The sequence below is a fragment of the Arvicola amphibius genome, chromosome 4 (assembly GCF_903992535.2).
Source record: "Arvicola amphibius chromosome 4, mArvAmp1.2, whole genome shotgun sequence".
Classification (NCBI taxonomy): Eukaryota; Metazoa; Chordata; class Mammalia; order Rodentia; family Cricetidae; genus Arvicola; species Arvicola amphibius.
In genome coordinates, this window is record NC_052050.1 from 151,580,947 (window position 1) to 151,604,503 (window position 23,557).

General features: G+C 43.2%; 1 protein-coding gene across 1 annotated transcript in view; it reads left to right on the plus strand.

Annotated features, from left to right (window-relative positions):
* Csmd1 (CUB and Sushi multiple domains 1) overlaps positions 1–23,557 on the plus strand; it is a 1,175,551-nt gene that overhangs the window by 957,864 nt on the left and 194,130 nt on the right. Inside the window, exon 26 of the mRNA XM_042054928.1 lies at positions 3,385–3,587. Coding sequence (XP_041910862.1) covers positions 3,385–3,587 — 203 coding nt within the window. The remainder of the gene's footprint in view (positions 1–3,384; positions 3,588–23,557) is intronic.

Below are 23,557 nucleotides of genomic sequence, written 5' to 3' on the forward strand. Positions count from 1 at the left end.
GCTCAGAGGTTCAACCACAGGTGCCCACCTTCTCCCTTTCTCAGCTAGGTTGATAGTCATTCCAGCCTTCTTGTTTTTGAGGCTAAATATCTTTAAAGCTCCTTACATTCTCTTTCCCACAGCCACCCCATCTGTTTTTGCTGCTTTACAAAGTGCATCTAGAATCTGCTAGGCCCTCAGGGTCTCCACGGTGGCAGTTCCATAAGGAGCGTGGATCTCCTTCTGGCATTCCTCAGGAAGGTCACAGATTTGACACTATCCACCTGCAATCTTTTTGCTACAGCATGAGGAGTCAATAAGCCAATTTTTTGCAACCGATGGTAAAGTAATTGTTTCCCAGTCACCCAACTTGACATTTTACCCAGCCAAAAGGACAAAATGCTTAACACCTTCTGAGAGGTCCTATTTCTTTCGTCTCCTCTTCCTCCCCATCACCCATCTCTCATTTCTTCTGTGGTCTTATGACTTACTGATCTCTCTGCCCTGGATTCCTGGGTTTTCACCAAAGCTGAAATCCTCTGCAACGAAGCCTTGCTTGGTGGAATGGTCCCTTGTGTGACTATTTCAGATCCCATGGGTCTCTTCAAGGCTTGACACATACCTCATCCTGTTGTGTGACTTAACTCAATAGCCCATGTCATGTGTCTCTTCCACTCAATGCCTGAGAGTCTCAGCCCCATCATTTCTGCTTTGCACCATTTGTGTTCACCATCTGCTAGAATATGGTATTCTCTGTTTATTCTTGTTGCTGTGCATTTCCACCGCAATTCAAAGGGTCATGACTGGTTGTATAATTCAATGGCTTCTTCCTGATCACAGAGGTGGTCTTTGTTCATGCTGAGAATCTACAAATATTGAATTGCTCAGCTACTTTGAAGAAAATAATGATGTTTAGATACACACATACACATGCACATGCACACCATGGTCTCATTAATCATCAATGGTCATGATTAAACGAGACACCCCACATCTGTCAGAGTGTATACAGAGTGCATACACCTGTAGTATTGGGTTTTGGCAAAGATAAGACAAAGGCCTTGGCACGTTATCGTGAGACTAGAAGTAGAATCCCGGGAGGAGCAGGGTGGCTGGGTGTTTGCTGGTTTATAATGCCAGGTCTCCAAAGTCCCTTGGACTGCATGGGCATTCTAGAATGCCCACTGTGGTACTGTACTCTATTACGAGGGGGGGGGGGAACAGCTGTCCTCCAGTGGAGAAAGAATAAAGCATGTCTGTTCTATGAGGCACCTTGTTCATTTCCCAGCCACCCAGACTCCTGAAATAATTACACAGAAACAGTATTGATTAAATCACTACTTGGCCCATTAGCTCTAACTTCTTATTGGCTAATTCTTACACTTATTTTAACCCATTTCTATTAATCTGTGTATCATCACAAGGCTTTGACTTACCAGGTAATGTTCCAGTGTCTGTCTCAGGCAGGGCTACATTCTTTCTCACTGACCCTGCCTTCTTTCTCCCAGCATTCAGTTTAGTTTTCCCGCCTAGCTAAGTTCTGCTTTGCTATAGGCCTAAAGTGGTTTTTTTTATTCATTAACCAATAAAAGCAACACTCCTTTTTCCACACCACATGCCCCTGTGCATTTGAAATAATTAACAGGGAGCTGGAGAGATGGTTCAGTGGTTAAGAGTGCAAACTGTGCTTGCAGAGGACCTGAGTTTTGTTCCTAGCATCCCCATCAATGCCTCACAGCTGCCTAATCCTCCAGCTCCAGAGGAACTGACATCCTCTTCTGACCTCGGCAAGCACCTTCAATCCATGCTCAAGCACATGAAAATATACACACATACACATGCATGTTCACATAAATGAAAAATAAAATAAAATAAATCTTGAAATAAATTAACAAACTCTACTTTTCACCCTTGGAGACTCATGATCCGAAGTGTAAAATTAAACTGAGAATGCTACAGGTCCTTATAGTATACATGGTTCCACCTGCAAGCTTTCCATTAAACACATGAGAGGGGACCCAGGTACTCAGGGATCTCACACGCTAGCACATATGGAGATGCTGAAAGTCTAAATGGGAATATCCCAACACACAGTGGAGGGGGGTAATTAGGACAAGCAGGTGATTGGCTTGTAATGTGCAGGGAATATATGAATGGACCCATAAAATTTTATCTTTAAAATGAGTTGAAACAAGTAGGATAAATGATTGAGAAAATGCTGAGCTGTGAATTCTACTACATTCTATGCTTTATATATACTATTCTGAATGTCTAAATGTACACTCCACATTTTATGCTTTACCCATGAGATGTGCCATTCCTTTCTATATGTAATGTGTGGGAAATGATGTAGCTGAGATTCACGTAGGTCAGGTGCAGTCATTGTATCTGTGGCAAGATCCATGAACAATAAGCAGTGAATGAAAACCTATAAAGAACTTCCAGGAAAATGGCTTTTACGGGCCTTTTAGTTAAATTCTTCTATCTGCCCGTCATCCTTGTGAGCCTCCTCACAAGGATATAAAGATGGTTCTGGATAACACCCGCAAGTCTAATAGGAGTGGATAAAATGTTATAAAGAAGAGAATTCATATTGGGCATTTCTGTTGTGGTGGTGTTGTCTCAAACAATGTGCTGACTCTGAAGATAAAATTTGCAGAAACGACTTGAGAATGGACCAAGCGAATGGGTTGTATTCTGTCTTTCTCCCGGGGTGTGTGCTGCCACCAAGTGGCATGTTAAGAATAGCATTGATACGAAGAAGCCAGTGTACCAAACTTGTTTAGGAGTGTGGGTGCTCTGGCTAAAATTATAAAAACCATCCAAACAGACTAGGATCCTAAAAAGCCAGTACATGCAGTAGAAACAGGCCCCAGTGCCATTATCAATGGCTTCTCAGTCAGCCCCCATTGTCAGCCACATTCAGAGAGTCCGGTTTGATCACATGCTCATTCAGTCCCAGTCCAGCTAGGCCTGGACTGGAGGAGGAGGGCCTTGGACTTCCCACAGGGCAGGGTACCTTGCCCTCTATTAAGACTGGAGGGAGAGGGAAGAGGGGAAGTGGTGGAGCAGGAGGGGAATAGGAGGAGGGGAGGAAGCAGAAATTTTTGAATGGAAAAATAAATTTAAAAAAAAAACATCCAGCAGTCTTGGAATGAGATGTTCAGTTTCTAGACATCAGTTTAGCGTATACCACAGCTCTGCACACCAGCGACTGATGCCTTTGGACTGTGCTATGTTCTGAGCTGCCCGGACCCCCATTTTTCTTTGTCAGACGTGTTAGAACACGTTTGATGGGAGTGTGAAATGGCTGGTGGTCCGTACACGCTTGTGTCTAGGATGATGCCCTCCGTGGAGGGCAAGTGGGATGCTCCCTGAACACAGAAGCTCTGTTCTCTCTTGCAGTCTCCACTTCATCGTCTTTGACACCGAGACTGCTCACGACATCCTCAAGGTCTGGGACGGCCCCGTGGACAGCAACATCTTGCTGAAGGAGTGGAGCGGCTCGGCCCTGCCTGAGGATATCCACAGCACCTTCAACTCCCTCACCCTGCAGTTTGACAGTGACTTTTTCATCAGCAAGTCTGGCTTCTCCATCCAGTTTTCCAGTAGGTGCAAATATGGGCTTCTTCCTTCAACGCCAGGGCTTGCCAGGGCACAGGACTCTGTGTTCCTATGCGATTGAGCAATGTTTGCTTAGCTTAAATTGAGACTTGGAAAGGAGAAGAAATTTCTTTCCTTGCTTTTTCATGGAGGGGAGAGAGATTTCTAGTCTCATCTGTAGCTGGGTTGATCACCAAGGTCCCTATGACAAAGGACAAATGCACACAAGAAAAGCATTGCTAACTTTACTTAGCATGGGTTTTGTGTGAACTTGGAGTCTCTGTAAGTGAAGACCAAAGGAGAGAGGGAAACTCAGATGAGAGCGAAGGGTATGACCGGATGGCAGTCAGTAGTGAGCCCTGTCATCCCTGCTGGGTCAGAGTGCTCTCCACATCACTGTGTGCCTCCCTCTGCTCCTAGGGAAAAATGGTATGGCAGGGCAGTTATGTGACTAACCTTACAGAGGATTCTTAGGTGCCTCTGCGGGAGATGTAGTGGCAGGAGGTCACAGAGCTGTTTTTCTCAAACGTCAGTGGCTATATTTTATGGTGGTATGTCCTCGATCCATCATTGTCAGGAGTACAGTTGGCTAGGGAACTGTGTATATTACCAGGGAGGAATGCTGGAGGGGGAAGAACAGCTTCAAAGCTTTCACCTGGGCTGCAACTAACTAGGCAGTAGTAGAAGGCAGATGTCAGTGGCATCAGTATGGGAAAGTAGGGCTTGTGTCTGGGGTTCTCCTGAACCTGGCATTAACTCTGGGTTCCCTGATTTGATTTTGAGTCAGTATGGGACCTCAGGCACTTGCTGACAAGGCTTATTTATACTGGGTTTTCTACCTCTACTTTCCAAGTGTCTGCATCCTTCCTCAGGCTAAGGCTTGAAGTCACTTATACATTAGCTCCTACTGAATTACGACTGAAAGGTACATTCCCAGACTTGAACTCTTAGGTACTTAAGATAGTCCCATCCACACTGTCCAGCTCATCCAAACTGACTGCTTCCTCAGAAGGATGGAATGGGTACATTCTCTAGCAGTTCAGCCATTTAGTGTCCTGTAAAGAGCACCAGACAGAGGTGCCATATCATTTGGCAACACACAGGTCAACCAAAGGAATTCTGATAATAAACCTGGCACCCACACAGGCTGTTTCTTGGCAGGTTAAGTTAAGGCCTCAAAATGTCACCAGTGGAATCGAGGTTACAGTCAGCACAGTTCCTTACTCTGGTGTCACTGTGCTTTGTGGCAGTAACTCCTAAACGCAGGTCTCTATTTTTATTTTGATTGTCATTTTTTTTGAGACAAGACCTCATGTAGACTGGATGCTGATGAACTCACTGTGTAGCCAAGGATGACCTCAAACTTCTGGCCTCCCGAGTGTTATGGTTGCAGGCATGAGTTTATGTGGTACTGAGGGCTGAAGTGAAGGCATCCCACACATGAAGCGTGTGCTCCACAGACAGAGCTGCATCCCTGGATGCACTGGAGCCACACCTTTGTACAGAAGCATCTCTCCTGGGCAATGGCCCTGTCTGAAGGTGCTTCTTTCCATGGCTGTCCTAGCTTGGTTCGGGATTGTGCCCCCTTTGACTTCCTGCTATATAAAGTCACCCTGTGTTTTGAGACATTTCGGTAAGTCGGTTATCAGTACACTTTATGTAAGCAACAGAAAGGTGGGCAAGGTCACGGATAATGTGCCCTGTCTCTTCCCTTCTGTGTACACTCTGATTCTGGACCCTGTCTTTTTCCTTCTGCATACGCCCAGGTTGTACATTTTCTGCAGACTTTGTTTTCTTCAGCACTTTTAAGTTCACAGAAAAGTTAAAGAAAAGCCCTCATAGACCTCTCACGCTTCCTCTCCACGTGCACCAGCTTCGCAACTGTCCATCTCAGGAGAGGCACTCTCCAGTCTGTCCGTCTTCCTGACACATCACTCTCTCCCGACACCACGGTTCATGTCGGCACTTGCTCGGGCAGCTGTGGCCTGGGTTTCCACCAGGGTGTCAATACACAGAGCCACCAGCACGGTGTCATTCCAAATAGTAATTACCTCACAGCAGCCCAGATAATAGAAAATGGAAAAAAAAAGAATTGCTTTTGCCCAATTGCCTTTGCTCCTTCTGGCAACGTCCCTTAACCTGTTGCAGCTGCATTCCTTCACTGACTCCAGAGAAGGTTTTATGAGCATCCACGGTAGCAAAAGACTAGAAGCCCTCCAGGGATCTCCCAGACTGCCTGCATCAAATTGGAACTACTGTCTCTCATATGGAGCCATGACCACATTCCTGGTCTCTCCAGTGTAAGAAAGCCATTGTTGGACTGTCCAGGCCATATTAGGATATTGTGGAAGCTGCTTTAATCCATTCCCCCTTGAATGTGTAATCCACTCTATCAGTTCTGTTCCTGGAGAGGACCCAGCTAACACAGTCAGACCGATACCTCTGCGCTACCCCTTCTTGCACCACCCCCAACCCTTGAACATCCCTGACTGCCTTCTCGTCCTACGTTTGCCCAGGATGGCCCAGCTGCAGCTGCACATCACACAGCCCTCTCTCACACTGCATCTTCCTCACTGCGCCCCACAGTTAAGCTTCCTTCGCGTCCCTTCAAGGCTGGGTATCACACTTCATGGAAGAGGTGGGAGGAGTCCACCGTGGAAGGATCTTGGAGTTCACTTATCCATCACTCCCTGGCTGAAAGATGTCTTAACAGCGTCCAAGTTTGGGCAACTCTGAATGCAGCTGCTAGAAACTTCCATGTGGAGGTGTTGCATGGACATTACATTTTCGGTGCAGTTGGATAAAGAACACAGTCCTCAGTCACATCGTTAGGGGTCCTTAGCTCTATGTCTGTCCTCTCAATTTTTAAAAATGGTTCCATTTAAACAATATTATACAATCCCAAATATCCCTAATGTTTTGTATGATTTTATGATTCTTTGAATTCAAAGAATATGTTTCTAATTCAGGGTAGGAAAAGGAATGTTTGAATATTATAGACACTTTTCTTCCCTCCATATAGTAATTTAATATATTACTATGAAGTGATAAGAATACACCCACAGATGTTTCTATAGAAAAGAAACTTTATGGTTGTATTTTACAGTGTCCCTAGGTATGTTACTTTACACATTATAGACAGTAGACCTGAATGCTGTCAATTCCTTATAATTTAGCCAGGTCCTTCCATAGTTTCCTGTCCTAGTCTTCAATAAACTTCCAGACATGTCCTGTACATGGAGAAATTCCATGTTCACTATCCCCCCCCCAATACATTTGTTTTATTTTGAAATAGTATTCTGCCTAGCCTAGAATAAGTCATCTTCCCATTTCTGCCTCCCAGTGGTGGGATTGCTGGTGTTTCCACACCTAGCATCAGACTTTCTCTTGCTGAGTTTCTGTAAGATCATCTTGAAGTTCACAGAAAGAAAAAATCAGGATATAAAAACATGGAATATCTGTGACATGGGAAATTTGGTCTTCTTTCTTGGCCTGCTGTAAGAGGAGTATGACCCTCTGTCTCTATGGCTTGTGGCTTTGTTGGTTAGAATGGCAGAGGATGTTGCCAAGTTCAAGGCTGCTTTAGTCCCTACAGACCTAAAGAAAACACTGATTGCCAGGACTTGGCATATCACAGCAGGGTGGGGATACCACTGAAAGGCGGGAATAGCATATGATCACGTGACATACAGAAGCAGTGTCCACAAGGAGAGCAGAGGTAGCGCAGGGCATATGGAGGAGAACTCAGACACACAAGAAAATAAAAAGCAACCAACAAGGAGCTCAAACAGTCATGGGAGACACAAGACGCAGGCGAGACACACAGAGGGACAGAACTCAGTGGCGAGCAGCAGTATATACCTGTGAGCCAGGCATGGAATGAGATAAATGCTGTTACTGCAGGCTTAGAAAGTGATGTGGGACCTGTGGATAACGTGGCAGGGTGGAGGCTGCCTCTTTGTGAGACTATGAGGAACATGGTCAAAATGAAAACAGAAAGCAAAATCTCAGTTCCAAAGAGAGACAAAGAGGGGGAACATCAGAAATCTACAGCAGGTGTAGAAACACACCTGAACTCTACAATGCATAGTAAGAGGTGGGACATAGACACAGATTCAGCCATGTTTCTGGCAGGGGCTAGGGGGAAAAGTCACTTCCAAAATCAGTTAGAATCTCCTTGCTTTGTGTCCCCAGACACAAAGAAAGTTGCAGAGAAAATCTTTAAATAAAACAGAGGAGCTATCCAGACCAACAGACACACAAGTCACAACACAGAAACACACAACATAAATGTCATGACACAATGACTCTTTTAAAAGACCCTAACTAGTCAGTTCCTGCCGTCAAGGATCTCAACACAGGGAAATTATCAGGTGAAAGTCTCCAAAAGCTTTCTGGAGAGAAGATAGATTGAATCCAGGGCCTAGAGAGGAAGGTCAATAACAAAGGGAGAAGTCGGCAAAATGCCCGAGAATTTCAGAATGATAGATGGAGAAGTCAGAAACCTGAAAGGAAATTCAACAACAACAAAAATTGGTACTTAAAAAAAAGCAAATAGAACCTTGAAAACAAAAGACTCTTTGACTCAAGCAATAAACATTATGCAAAGCAACAAGAAGAAACAATACCAGGGTTTGACTACACTTAGCACTCATAAGCATCAAATATGTAGGGCAGACGGTGGTGGCATATACCTTTAATCCCAGCACTTGGGAGGCAGAGGCAGATGGATCTCTGTGAGTTCAAGGCCAGTGTGGTCTACAGAGAGAGTTCCAGGACAGGTTCCAAAGCTACACAGAGAAACCCTGTCTCAAAAAGAAAACAAAAATAAAACAAAAACAAGAATCAAATAAGTGAATGTGTTCCCAGTGTCTAACAACTCTGAGATATGATCAAGGCACCAAACTTGAGAATGAATGGTCAAGAAGGAACTGAGATAAATATTAACAAAGAGTCTACTCAATGAAATTCCCCAAATCTGGAGAAAGAATTTTCTATCCAAACACCCCAAATAGGTATGACAAGAAAAGAACCTCTCCCCAAAAATAATAGTCAAGATATAAAAAATACAAAGCAAAGAAACAACACTAAAAGCCATAAAATAAAAAATCACTACCTCACATATAAAGATGGAAACATCAGAATAACTTCAAATTAAAAGCATCAGCTACCTTCCAAGCCAAGAAAGCATGGGATGATGTAATTCAAACCCTGAAAGCAAATAGCTACGAACCAAGATTGCAGGACCTATCAAAGAGAGCATTTAAATTTGATGGAGAAATAAGACCATTTAAAAACTAGCATAAACTCCAGTAATTCATGACTGACCATTAAACTTGCACTGCAGAAGATATGTATCCAAAGAAACATTATCCAAAGACGAAGGAGACAGTCTCAATAGCATAATCATAAGAAAGAGGAAAATTCTATGAGTAAAATGTCTGAGCAACTGAGAGCTAGGACAGAATTATTATGCCCAACCCAGTAATCCAGCAGAGCCAGTAGAATCTAAAGGAAAAACAGGGATTTGACTGTGTTCATTGGGTCCTTCAAAGGAACAGAACAGATAGAATGAATCATAAATTCACAGGGGATTGAATTAGAGTAGCTTCCACAATGTCACAATATGACCCAGATATTCCAACAATGGTTGTCTTACACTGGAGAGACCAGGAATGTGGGAGCTGTTTAATGTGTGAAGCAGCAGGTCCAGATTCCTGGGAGATTCCTGGAGCGCTTCTAGTCTTTGGTACCTTGGCCGCCCAATAAGCTGTTTTCTAGTATCAGTCAAGGAATAGAGCTGCAATGGCTTAAGTGATGTTGCTAGAAGGAGCAGAGGCTATGGTTCCTGTCCAGTGTCTCTTATCTGGGCTGCTGTCCACATTTAGGGTGGGTCTTCCCTCTTCAGATAATCTAGTCAAAAAAATCCTGCCTAGGAGCCCTGATGCTTTTACAAGTGCCATATCTTCTTAAGGAATTGCTTCTTTGTCCCTTCTGAGAGATTTGGTTTGAAGTTGAGTTTATCATATGTCAGAAATTGCTGCAATGGCTTGTTGTTGGTTTCTGTTTACTTGAGTCTTCTATCCTTTGACTCTCAGCCTGTGAGTGTCTTTAACCGTGGAATATGTTTCTTGGAAACAGTAGATGTTAGATCTTGTTATTGAGATGAAGTCAACATCTCGTTATTGAGTTGAAGACCAAACAACAATGAGATGGTTCTTTGAAAAAAAAGGCTGAAAGTTTAATAAAAATAATGAGAACAAAGACAGAAAATATCAAAGACAATTCATAATGATAACAACAACAACAACAATGATAATAATAATAAAAGCAGAGTTGAAGACAGGAATCTTACCGTAGATTCCAATGAAATTGAGAGGATCTCAGTGGCACAGTTTGAAAACTTCTGTTCAAACTCTGGACAATCTAGACTAAGTGAATAGATGTCTAGCCACATGGGACTTACCTAAATTAAACTCAGATGTTATAAATAACTGAAGCAGACTAATAAAATCAGTGACATTGAAGCAGAATTAGAAAGTCTCCTCACAAAGAAAAGACCAAGAGCAGTTGGATTGCCTAGTGACCTTAAAGAAGATGTAATATCAATGCTCCTCAGACTGTTCCACAGAATAGAAAGAGAAAAGACAAACCACAGCTGTCAGCATAGTCCCAATAGCCACAACTGGATACGGCCATAACAGCAACACAAAGGAGTAACCTATTAACTAATGTACCTAATGTAAATAGCTATAAAAGTTCTCAATAAAAGTTCTACAAATCAATTTAAGAGCACATTCAGGTCATATATCATAACCAAACCAATTTTATTCCCAAGATGCAAGGATGGAAATACAGGTACAAAGTGGTATGTTTCAGCAGCAGGGACGCACTTAAGGAACGAAAACCCATGATCATTGCAATTGGTGCAGAAAAGGCCTTTGATGAACTTAAGCAAACATTTCTGATCAAAGCCCTGAAGAACTGGCAACAGAAACAGCAACCCCCCCCCCCCATCCTAGGAAAAGCTAAGTTTGATGGCATTATACCAAACAGAAGAAATATTGAATGACACAAGGCTGCCAGCTCTTCTATTCTTATTCAGTATAATGCTCAAGGTCTTAATTAAATAAAAACAAATGACATATGAGTAAAAAATTAAGAAGTCAAATTATCCATCTTTGTAGATAACACGCTCCTATACTCAGGAGGCTCTAAAGATGGCAAAGAGTTGTAACTTAGACGTTTTTTACTAAAGCCAGCACAGAGAATCAATAGCTCTCCTATGTAATGGTAACCAACTCTCAGAGAAAGAAATTAGAAAAGAGTCCCACTCATCACCATAGCTTTTAAAACATCATAAAATATAATCCATGTAGCCACAGGGGTGGTAGATAGACTTCTACAATGAGAACTTTAAGACAGTAAAGGAAGAAACTGAAGAACAAACTGGAAGATAAAGATGGGTAGATAGATCTCTATCTACCCATGAAATATCATGAAAGGGCAAAATAACTATAGTTAAAATTGGTACACTTAAAGTGATCTGTGTATTCTATTGCAGACCCCACTGAAATTCCGATTACATTTTCCACAGAAATAGAAAAATGAATACTAAAATTTAAATGAAAAGGCAAGAGTCACTAAGTAGCTAAGTCAGTCATTAGTAGAAAGAGCAATGCTGGAGACAGCACAATAGCTGATCAAACGTAGTTCAGAGCTGTAATGATTGGACAGCATGATGCTGGCTTAGACCGATGTGCAGACAAGATTACGGAATGGTAAGGAAGACTCACACGACCGCAATCATTCAAGTTTTGGCAATGGTGTCAAAAATATGCCCTGGAGGAAAAATAACCCATTAAAAGGTGCTGAGAATACTGGATTTCTACATGTAGTAGAATAAAAACAGACCTGTACCTCTCAGCTCACATAGAAACCAACTCAAAATTCATCAATGACCTTAGCTAAATATATGAAAAATTTAGGAGCAAACATAATGCTCCCAGATATAAGCATACGCAAGGACTGTCTGAACATGACCCCAAATAGCACAGCAATTAGTTCCACGAATTGACAAATGGAATGACATGAATTTCAAAACAGTTTGCACAGCAAAGTAAATAGTCACCAGCATGAAGAACTGGTCCTTAGAACAAGAATAAATTTCTAAGCAAGTACACATCAGAGGATTAACCTCCAGAATATATGAAGAACTATATTTTAAAAATCCAATCAAGAAGCCAAGGACAAAGGCGCTGATCTTTGACTATTCTGCATGGACAGGCTCTGTGGGAGCCTTCTCAGCTTGGTTGATCACCTTCCTGGACCAGGGGGGAGTTGGGAGGACCTTGGTCTTAACATAGAGTAGGGAACCCTGATGGCTCCTTGGCCTGGAGAGGGAGGTTGGGAGGGTATGGGGGGAGGGGAGGGGAGGGAAGGGGGAAGAAGAGGGGAGGGGATGGAAATTTTTTAAATAAAAAAAAAAGAAATGAGAGAATGAGCTAAACAATTCTCTGAAAAAAGACATACAAACACTTAAAAATATGTTCAATATTCTTTGCTCTGAGCAGAATTCAAGCTACAGCTTCCTTGGGTTTCCATATCACCCCAGCTAGAATGGCCAATGTTGAATGTATTCAAAGGACTTCAACAAGTGATGTGACCACGCCATCTCCTGCAGACGGGGGAATTTGGCCTCTCTCAAACATCTGTACAAATGCCTTTGTAATAAATTCCCATATGCAGATCTCATGGTGAAGACCCAGTCCGCAAGCAGGTTGTGAGGAAGGGTTTTCTGCCCCTTAGCAGAGTTCCTATTGTGTTTCCGCAGCTTTGGCTGCCAAGGAACATATTCTCTTCTTCACACAGGGTGCGTGCCTTTGTCGGACTTTCCCTTGGTGTGGCTTCTTATGTGCTTGTTTTGTTCATCAGTGTTTAGTATGTTGAGGCTACTTGAAAACCTGCAGAGTATTTTCATTTTATAAAGTTACTCAATTTTAAATGAGCACAAGTTATCCTACCATTAGTAGACTTTTAACAATTTATTATTAACGATCCGATCATTTCACCTGCTTTAAATAACGCTAAGGGTCTGGGGCTCCATTGGTAGAGCGCTTGGCTATGCCATTTGTGGAGTCCTGCATTCAAGCCTTCGCGCAGTATAAACGGGCCATGGTGGTTAATGCCTGTGACTGTCACACTTGGGGTGGAAGCAGGAGGATGAGGAAGTTCAGGGCTATCCTCAGCTACCTAGAGAATTAGAGAGCAGCCTGAGTTACAGGAGACCCTGTCTCAAAATAAAATAGAATTGGATGGGATGGGAAAGCATGGAGTAAAATAATGTAAAACAAAATAAAATAAATAAAATGAAGCATGACTAATAAAAGCCCAGAGACAGATATTGCGGTTCAACCTGAAGACCAGAAAAATAAAACAGCCAGCCACTGGCTCTTACCTTGACCTCAGTTCAAAAATGGCGAGACTGCCTCCAGGAATCTTGGAATGAGACTGAGTCTGTGAGCTGTCTTCTCCCATTTTATAATCCTCTCTAGGTCTGGGATTAAAGGTGTGCACCACTGGGACTAAAGGCATGTACCGTCTGGTTTCTATGGCAAACCAGCATGGCTCCTGGGGTTAAAGGTGTGTGTCACCACAGCCTCGTCTGTAAGGCTGACCAGTGGGGCTGTTTTACACTCTGATCTTCAGGCAAGCTTTATTTATTAAAATACAAATACTAAGTGAGGAACATTGTCCCCATAGTTGCTACTGCTTCTTCAGTGTCTGTGATTCAAGGCCCCACAGGAAACAGAGGTTGTCACATAGTCGCCTGTGTGTTTCCCATCTCTTTGTGTGGGACAAAATCCCTCCCCAGGGAGACAAACCATGGGTTCTAGGAAGATATCGCCCATCAGATGTCCATTGTCCTGCCTGCTTAGCATAGCATGTAAAATGGGGACACACTGAGTACTGCAATTATGTCCACTATAATCAGCCAAACACTTTCCATTACTGGGTAATTACCATTTAATCATGCATGAAACACAAGAAAATGGAGTTCATTGCCCAAAACTGACCTTCGCTCGTGGGTTAAGTCAACTCGGGCTGTTTCTCCAATGCCTCACTAGCATTTTGTACATTCCACCAGCTTTTATACTCTGGGGACAATGATGGGAGAAGCTTTGCAAGATCTGACTCTGCGGAATCAATTTCTTCCTAGCTAGCAGTGGTGGCTAAGGGCTACCCGACTGGTCTCTCCAATTTACTTCATTGAAAGATAATTTAATAGTTGTGTTTTCATTTAAAAGTAATTGGTTGTTTACAACAGGAGGAGCCTTTGGCCCTGCTAATTGCTGAATGGGTTGGGACTGTTTTATCGGAGAGGAGCCATTGGAAACTAGAGGCTTGTGAAGTGAAGTTCCAGGCAAAGGCAGCCTGTGCCAAGAGTCTCTGCCACCACTGAACCTGTCTGCTTCCTCAGAACCTTCTAGAGTCTTGTGGAAAGCAGACCAGACAATAGTGTATCACTGCTTGTAGACAAGTCATGGTTGAGACTTGGTTAGGAGAGTTGCATCATGCTTTTCTAAGATACTCCTTTTATTTTCTGAGTGTGAGAGTGTATGTGTGTGCACGGGGCCCGTGCAGGTCAGAAGAGGGCATCATATCCACTGGAACTGGAGTTACAGGGGGTTATGAGCCACTCCGGCTGCTCAACGCCAACCTTGGTCCTCTAAAAGGGCAGCAAGCAGTCTTAGCCTCTGAGCCTTCTGCCCAGTGTCACCTTTGATGGGCCTAGTGTCATGGTTCCTGAAATATTCCTGCCTAACAATGTGCGCTGAATGATGGAGACAATGATGCTGAAATTTTTGGTCCTAATCCTGTGGGGTGCTGAAGTCTGGCTTACTGTGTTCTTTTTTAATTAGCCGTGGCTATGGCAAGGAGAGGTGAGAACTGATTCTGTCCACAGTCGTCCTACTCTTGGTTCCACCTCCATTACCCAGTGGTTCCTGCTCTTAGCACACACTCCCTGCAAGGCTTTCCCCGTATATCCCTGTCCACCAGGCTCCTTCAGAACCGTGATGCTGAGGGCAAGCCTTCTTCCCTTTTGGGACACACTACTCCACTTGTGTTATTGTCCACAGATATCCATGCCTTACCCCCTTGTGGTTGAATGCCAGCCCAACGTGGCACAGTCGCCGACACTTGACAGCACAGTGTGGCACGGTCTCCAACACCCCCTCTCATTTTAATCGTTCACAAGGTCCCTGCCCTGGATATGCGCATATCACCTCAGGAGAGGAGTTGCCCGGAGCCACCTGCTCTTCTCTCTGCTAACACTGTCATCAAGTTGTGGCCTTCTTCACCAAGCTTAGACAAAGATACACAAGACATGTAGCTACAGTCATGTCTGCTTTATCAGCCTCTAAGATTACAATTACATGACTTCACCTGGGCAGCTGCAGGTATCTCAAATAGAACATGACTCTCCCTGGAGACTGTCCATGACGTAGTCTAAATTTCCAACAAGGCTAAGATGCTGGTCCCTGTTGCGAAGCTACCTTATACTGGTCTCCACCAAAAAGATCATTAGCTCATGGCTCTAAGACTGATCATTTTGAGTTTGGTTTCAGGAAAGCTTTGTTTCCTTTTTTTCTTAGAGAACAAATTAAATCAAGCTAATTCTGCTTAGTGCAGCATTCACATTGCCAGTTATGGTAGAACGCAAGCCTGCCTCTGTCTGGAAGAAACTCTGAGCCCGCTATGTGGCCTCACAGTGGTGAGCCCGGTTCTCTCTCCTTATTCTGTCCACACTCCCATTCCATGCCCTGTTTCCTGACTTTTGAGCTTGCACCGTACCCTCTAGGGAACTCGTTTTTCTTCCATCACCCAGCTGCTTCTCATTCCTGCTGGGGTGCTCGCTTCTAAGCTGGAGATAACAACCACTCCTTTGAGAAGATGTAAGGAAACGGGAGGCTGCTTCCTACAAATCTCATCCTCGCCCTTCACACATTCATGGTGGTCATTCCTATAGCTGTGATTGATCCATCCATCCTTATGCTCAGATTATTGACTTGGCACCTAGACCCTTGTGTTTGCCGCCTGCCTCCTGCCTGAGACCTGATGATGTTTGGTCTTCACTTTTTGACCCAGTGCGTGTTCTTGGACTAACTTCTGCTAATTTCGTACTTTTCAGCTATTGGTTCTGGTGACACTATGAATCTTCTAAGTGGGTATTTCATGTCTGCTCTAATAGCCACAGCTCTTGGGGATTCCTGATAACCCAAGAACCCCCTCACTGAGATGCACGTGAAAGTGCTTCTTACTGGGGCTTGAAGACATTTTTTCCTGGACCAATGCACAGTCTCATTCAGCTAGTTAAAATCACTGGGGATACAGGCCTGAGTGATGCATTTGGCAACATAGGGCATTATTAAAGAGTCCATGAAACATTTACATATTATCAATTCCATCACTGCTTGCAAAGAAAACATATGTGCATGTATAAGGCATATACATATCTAGACAATTGAGTAGCATGTACAGTATACATAGATGTATAAACAGAATAAAACTCGCTTACATTTACTATGAACCATGAAGAACAGATGTAGATGCACACGCCTCATAGTTATATAGTTTCCAGACTGGGCAAACCGAGCCCACTCTTTGTGGCTGGGCATGGCTCCATCCACTGAAATTCTGTAACCTCAAGTATGTATACCAGATTCCATTAGCATCTGTCTCCCAGTTAATTAGGCTAAATTAGGAGTTAACACTCTTTTTACTGCTGTGCAGTTTTAGTGAGTCTGCCCACAAAGGTGAGGATATAAAGGCACTTTGATGTGTTTTCTCCCAACACCGGATAGTGATTATTTATTCTCAGTTCCGGAGACACGCTGACTCCAGGGGAGCATTACGTGATAAACGATTCAGTCCGCGGTTCTCAAATTAGATTTCCCCCTCTCTTTGGCCTCCTGCTTCACAACACTCAATTCAAACAGACAACAGAGCGATTCTCCTGACGCCTGTTTGGCAGGACAGCCACAGTCCTACAGCTCTGACTGAGAAGCAGGAGGCACAGTAAATGCCTGCATGCCATGCTGCGGTGCCAGGGTGACTGGGCAGGCAGGTACTTTGCATGCTGCTCATAACTGAGGCGATGGACCTCCCGACATCATGAACCAAGCCTCTGTTACCGGTCACACACGAGCTGATTACAGGATGCCTAATGAAAGCCTTTAATGATTTCCCCACCTCTGGTCTGCCTCTGTCGATGAAAGCATTACTAGCAGCAACTAGAATGCCGAAAATCAATTTAACTATAGTCAGAGATATGAATAAGTGTTTTCAGGAAGGGTCTTTGCAGGATAGAGCTAGCATCTCCAATTGTTTTGACTTTATTTGTTATAAGGAAAGAAATCAAAATAACTGAACAAAGAACCTTATAGCTCATGAATATGGAAATCTGCAATTTGGGGCCATTTAAAAATTTTAATATTAGCATCCCTATTACATATATAGCATTTCGAAATAAGCTGAAACACCATACTGTCTTTAAACACCAAAGAACAATGGTACCAGGCTTTCTAAAGTTCTTTATTTTTGATGCGGTGAAATGAAAACTGATAATTAATATGTTTGTCTCTGCATATTAATAGCTGCATTTTTGTGAGAAGTTCACTTGAGTTCATCATGAGGAGGGGACTTTTGGCAAGCACAATCATTCATGCCTATGAACATGTCATGAAGAAACCCACTTTAAGAAGAAATCAACTGTTAATCTCTTGTGCCCAGTGTTTGACACGATCTAATTTGAACAGCCATATAGTATCCTCTGTAGAAGCCATCACTGTATTAATTTATAAGAATAGAAAGATAATGGCTTATACATGTTGCTCCCTAGATGAGATATTGGCTTTCCAGGGCTTATTTTAAGTCTCAGGTCTGAAATAAATAAAGAGCTAAAGTTACAATGTATAAATGGTGGCATTAGAATGTAACTGTGTAGCATTATTAAGCAAGAGGGAAATTGCAAGGATAGCTACTTTTAAAAAGTGACAGAATGACAGCTGAATGCCAAAGTAAAAACAACTGTGTGTTGGAGTGGGGGATTGGGGTACAGCCTACCTTAACAGTTATTATCAGCAAGCTTCTGGAAGTGTCTTTTCCCGCTTCATTGTCCTGAAACATTCTCATGGGATTCCTACTGGGTTCTGCTTTTAATGAAATTTGTAGACCATACCATGAAATTGAAGTGGTTAATTTATTCCTTGGATGTCTTTTCAGATGTAAATCTTGATATACACATCTGTATGGTGGGAATACTGCAAGGTATATTTTCAAAGCCAGGAAGCACATCAACAGGCAAGATTGTAAATGCAAATTCACAGGGCTGGAGCAATGGCTCAGCAGTCAAGGACCTTTGCTGCTCTTCCAGGGGGCCAGAGTTTGGTTCCCAGCACCCATGTTGGGAGGCAGACAACATTCTGTAGCTCCAGTTCTAGAAGACCCCATACCCTCTTCTGGCCTTTCTTGATGCCCACCTACTCCCATATACATATACACTCCCATACACATACACATGTATACACACACACACACACACACACGTATACAAAACCACGAACCCCACACATGTATACATACCCATACCCACACACCTTCTCACACACATAGATACATAAAAATAAATCTTAGGAAAAAATAAAAACAAAGAGAATTTACTGTGTGGAAGTATCAACCCATAGATCTGGTGAGGATATGTCCTAAGCATGTCTGGCTCTGTTGGTACCAGTGTCCCTGTCCCTGTCCACACCTGCTTCTGCGTCTCAACACTTGTCGCTTCTCACAAACTAAACCCTTCCATGTCCTAGGATGTTGTATACATCTGTCTGGGGAATCCTGCTCCTTTCTCTTATACATGTTGTCTTTCTTCCGGCTTACAGCACCAGCCTCCTGGGCAAATGGAATTGTGTTAACTGGAATGAGCTTTTGTGTGGTTCAGTGTTTGTTAAATGCTTATTATCCAAAGGAAGCAGGCACCGTGACCTGCAGTGGGTGTTGCTGTCAGCGGGGTTTGTGCCTCTGTAAATTTGTCTGCAGTTAACAGGAATTGTACAGCATGCGAACAGCAGTGCTTCTGCCACAAAAGCGCATTCAGAAATGTGTGACAAGTTCTGGCAACTTTGAATTTTGAAATTAAAGATGTATGTGCACATGAGTTCCTGTAATGAAAATAATATTAGATGAAGCAAAGCATGTATTCACTGTGCACAGTCAGGCCAGTCCCACTGAGCAGATACACACACACACACACACACACACACACACACACACGGAGAGACAGAGACAGAGAGACAGAGAGGGAGACAGAGAGACAGGAAATCTGTGTCCTGACTGCACAGCCATGCAAGTCCCGTCATGTTTCTTTCTACAGATGTTTTATTTTGAGGTAGTTTGAGACTCAATGGTGGCTTTATGAGCATTCCCTTTTTGTTGGGATCCACACAGCATTGTTTGCAGAGTTACCCAAACATTGACACAAAGGTCATGAACAGATAGATCATCTTTGTCTCAATTAGGGTCCTCCAGTTAGGCATTTCAATCTGTTCCAAATCCCCGTCAGCTCCCATCTCATACCACCAGTCAACCAGCAATCAGCTCTCTTGTCATTTCAGCTATTCAAGCATGTTGGAGAAGGATCAGGTATCATCCAGCTCCAGGGCGGCCTTTATTCCCCGCCTAACTCTGCGGAATTGAGCATGATGTCTTAGTAGACAGCAGCTGTTTGCTTTGTGTGTAATACTCCATGCAACAGCTTGTTTCTTCATAGTTTAATCACACATAGTGAAGAACATACGGGTTAGTTTCTATTTTGGAATCTCCTGTGACATTGACCGTCTCTCTGAAGCTTCCAGAAATGTTGGCTCCTCTCTGAACAGTTGGTACCTAGGACCTCTTACCTCCGCCCTTTTCAGGTACCCTCATTCCTTTTCTCAGGAGCCATCACTTTCACTGTGCATGGACTGTTGCCCTGAGATCAGATTCTAATAAACCAACTGGTGTTATTTTGATTTTGGACTAGAGTGTAGAACTTGGTGGAAGGCAGGCTAGAGCCTTTCTCAACTCCTCATTTCCTGAGTGAGGTGGTCTCTCAGGACACTCTGTGGGACTCCTTAAGCTGAATATAGAAAGGGACTCTCCTCTCCAGTCCACGCAGGCCGAGTCTTAGCCTGACTTCCTCCTGTCTGCTGTAGTTGCCCTCAAAGTTCCCCCAGCTCTTCTCTGCATCACAGTCCCTCCGGGGTGCTTGCAGGGTAGCTACTAAGAAACGAGTGCCAAGGTGGCCGGGAGTCGGGAGCGAGGTGGAGCCACACTGCTGATGGTTTTTCTTGTGGTCGTGAGTGAACAGAATGAGAACGGGTGGATGAGGTAAGAACAGTCGAGCAAACGGGACGAGAGCTACTGGACAGAGAGGAATAAAGCTTTTCCTAAGGCATGGGCTCAATTTCAGAGGCTATGTTCTCTTAGTCACTCGTGTGGTAGATTGTTCTGGAAGCAGCATTGAAACACTGGAGACGGAAAATGGATATTTAGTCTCCCAGTGGCTGTGTAATATTTGGATACAGATTTTGTATGTGCTCATTGTTTGCCCAGTCACATTTCATGTAATAATCTGTGACCCACAGCATGCCTTGTATATTATAATAGTAACCGATAATATAATGTAATTTTGGTTATAATCTATGTCTGGTTTGTAATTTTGCTATATTTTAACGTTAAGTAACTTTAATTTATCTGATCATCTCAGCAATAATATTTTTGATTTAGTCCCAAGGATGTTCTAGTAATGAATGTCAGTTAACTTTTGGGGGTAAAAAGAATAAAATGAAATCAGAAAACTGATCCAGAAATCATTTAGAGCAAGAGAATTAGGATAAGCAGCATGTTTCCCTCGTCCAGATGCCAAAGCAAATGGTTACTTCTATATTTAGATTTTTTTAAAAATTCTTAATTAAAATATATGACATTTTCCCTTTCTTTCCCGCTTTCAGATCCATCCCATGTCCTGTCTCTCTACTCCAGTGATTCTCAACCTTGCTAATTCCGCAGCCCTTTAATACAGCTCCTCATGCTGACCCCAGCCAGAGAATTATTTTTGTTTCTACTTCATCGCTGTAATTTTGTTATTGCTATGAATTATATTGTGTTTTCTGATGATCTTAGGTGACCCCTGTTTTTCTGATGGCCTTAGGTGACCCCTGTGAAAGGGTCGTTCAACACCCAAAGGGGTCGCCAACCCCAGGTTGAGAACCCACTGCTCTTGTCACCCCCACGCCACCCACTATTTCTCAAATTGATTGTTATTGTGGCATACTTATGCACACACAGTCCAACAAACATATGTATATGTGTGTATGTATATGTGCGTGTGTGTGTTTATATGCATAAACATTTTTTTTAAAAAACAACCTGATAAGTTTATTTAAATTGTATGTAAGTGATTTCAGGGCTAACCAGTCAGTACTGGATAATCCATTAGGGGGCTCATCACGAAAGGAGACTCTTTCCCTCATTCAGCATTCCCTAATTTCCTGTAGTTCTTTATTTAGGGATGGTATCCCATGAGATTTCCTTCTTCCGTGTTAGTATGTTGGTTGGTGTTATCATTGCCCAGGTCTTTTTTCAGCAGCCTTGTTGTTGAGGTGTCATGGCTATAGCTTGACTGTAATTTCTAGGAGATAGAATCTTACACCCAACTTCCTGGTCCTCTGGCTTTTACAATCTTTCCCCTTCCAAGATGTCCCCTGAGTCTTAGGTACAGAATTACCCACTGGATGTGGGTGCATCATGGTCAGTTGATTTCTGAATTTTAAACCAGCTGTGTTTTCTGTAGTGGTTTCTATTTGTTTTTCAAGACAGAGTTTCTCTGTAGCTTTGGAACCTGTCCTGGAACTAGTTCTTATAGACCAGGCTGGCCTCAAACTCACAGAGATCTGCCTGCCTCTGCCTCCTGAGTGCTGGGATTAAAGGCGTGTGCCACCATTGCCAAGCTGGTTTCTATTTTTTATAAACAGAATCACCTTTGCATCTGGAGAGGTGTCTCAGAGGCTAAAACATGCACTGCTCTTGGCCAGGACCTGTGTTCAATTCCCAGCATCCACATTAGGTTGCTCCCAACTCTGTAACTCCAGTTCCAAGACAGCCCACATCTCTAGCCTTCTGAGGCAACTGTACTCATGTGCACATATCCACATACAACACATAATTTAATAATAAAATAAATCTTTTAAACACATAGACAGAGAGAAGCTCCTTTTTGAGGGGTAAAAGTTATACTTGTCTTTGGATATAAGGATAGCTTTTAGAATGCACCAGTTTAGCAAAGTCAAATTCCCTTCTAAGAGCCATGATTCACTAGCTCTGGGTAGTCAGCTAGATCTCTAGTACCAGGCATAACTTCCTCTTCTGTTGAACAGGCCTTCAGTCCAATTAGACTGCTTGGTTACTACCAAGACATGAGCTCCACTATTGCACCTTTAGGGATATTTTACCATGCTCAGCATTGCTGTGTTTCATGGGAATTACAGCCGTAGGCATCACAGCTGGGTAGGACTGTTGAATGCTTTCCTCCCTTGGAAGATTTCATAGAACCTCTGGAACTATGAAAAATAGGTCACAGGAAGGATGATTTCAGGCCAGACACAGCTTGACACTTGCTAGATCTGGGTCCTAAGTGTGTGGTGTCTTCAGTGATAGGACTTACCCTCAACTTCTAGGAGGCAGTCAAGGTAAACATCAATAGCTTAAATTGCTTTGGATTGACTTGTACTCTCCTGACGAATAGCTTGAAGGAAGATTTCTCATGCCTGGTACTGGGATTTTATTAAGCAATTTTTATTTTATGTGTATGCATAATTTGCCTGCATATATTTCTGTGCTCTTAATGTATGCCTGGTGCCTACTCTGATCAGAAGACAGTGTCATTATTTCCTTGGAACTAGAGTTACAGACAGCTGTGAACTATGATATGGGTGTTGGGTACCAAACCTTGGTCCACTGCAATAGTAGCCAGTGCTCTTAACAACCAAGACTTCTCTCCACAATCACTATTTTTATTTAAATCAGTTTTTACTTCATGCCTATCCAGGGTCATATTGTACTGGTTGGATATAAGCTAGTTATCACCAGAAATACCTGTTCATGTTTAATCCCATAAACAATTCATCTTTTCTTGGCAGTGCATTTTATTTTTGTTGCCTCAAGCTTGCAAGAGTGATTATTCGGTAACCATAATGGTACAAGTTATCAACATCCCATTCGCCTGCTTTTTTTGAGTCCTGCAGCCTGTGACTCACTCACCTGAATGCCTGGTTTATCCTCCGGCAAGATGGAAACCCTTCTTGCTCTAATTTCTGTCACAGAACCAAGACAAGTGGAAACTGAGGGGTGTTTCTCCATGGAACGAGGTCACACTTGGATGAATGTGTGAGGTGGAAAGGAGACAGCCATAGACAACAGCCAGGATTTTGATTTGGAGAGGTGGAGCCATTCCCAGAGATGCAAAGGTGGTATATGAACAGTATTTTCATGCTGGTGATAAATGAAAGAAGTCACAGTCTGCTCTGTGACTCAGTGCTGAAGTGCCATTGCCCTTTGCAATAGATCTTCTGACACCCTCTTTGCCCTCTGTTCTCGGAAGAGCACAAGTCTTCTCTGGAGGAATCTCGGTTTCTTGATCTCTGAGAAGGAAGGTGTGGGACTCACAGGCTCCCAGGAACAGCAACTATGATCTGCATGCCCAGGATGGGTAGAGCTAGTTTGGGTCCAAGGGACACACAGCTCCTCTGCTGTGTGCTGTTACTAGTGAAGGCTGATCATGCACCTATCTCCCACTATGAAAGTTCAGTCTAGGCCCTGACATTTTTACCTCCGATTTTACACTTCATGTGTGTGTAGTCAACCCTCACTCCCC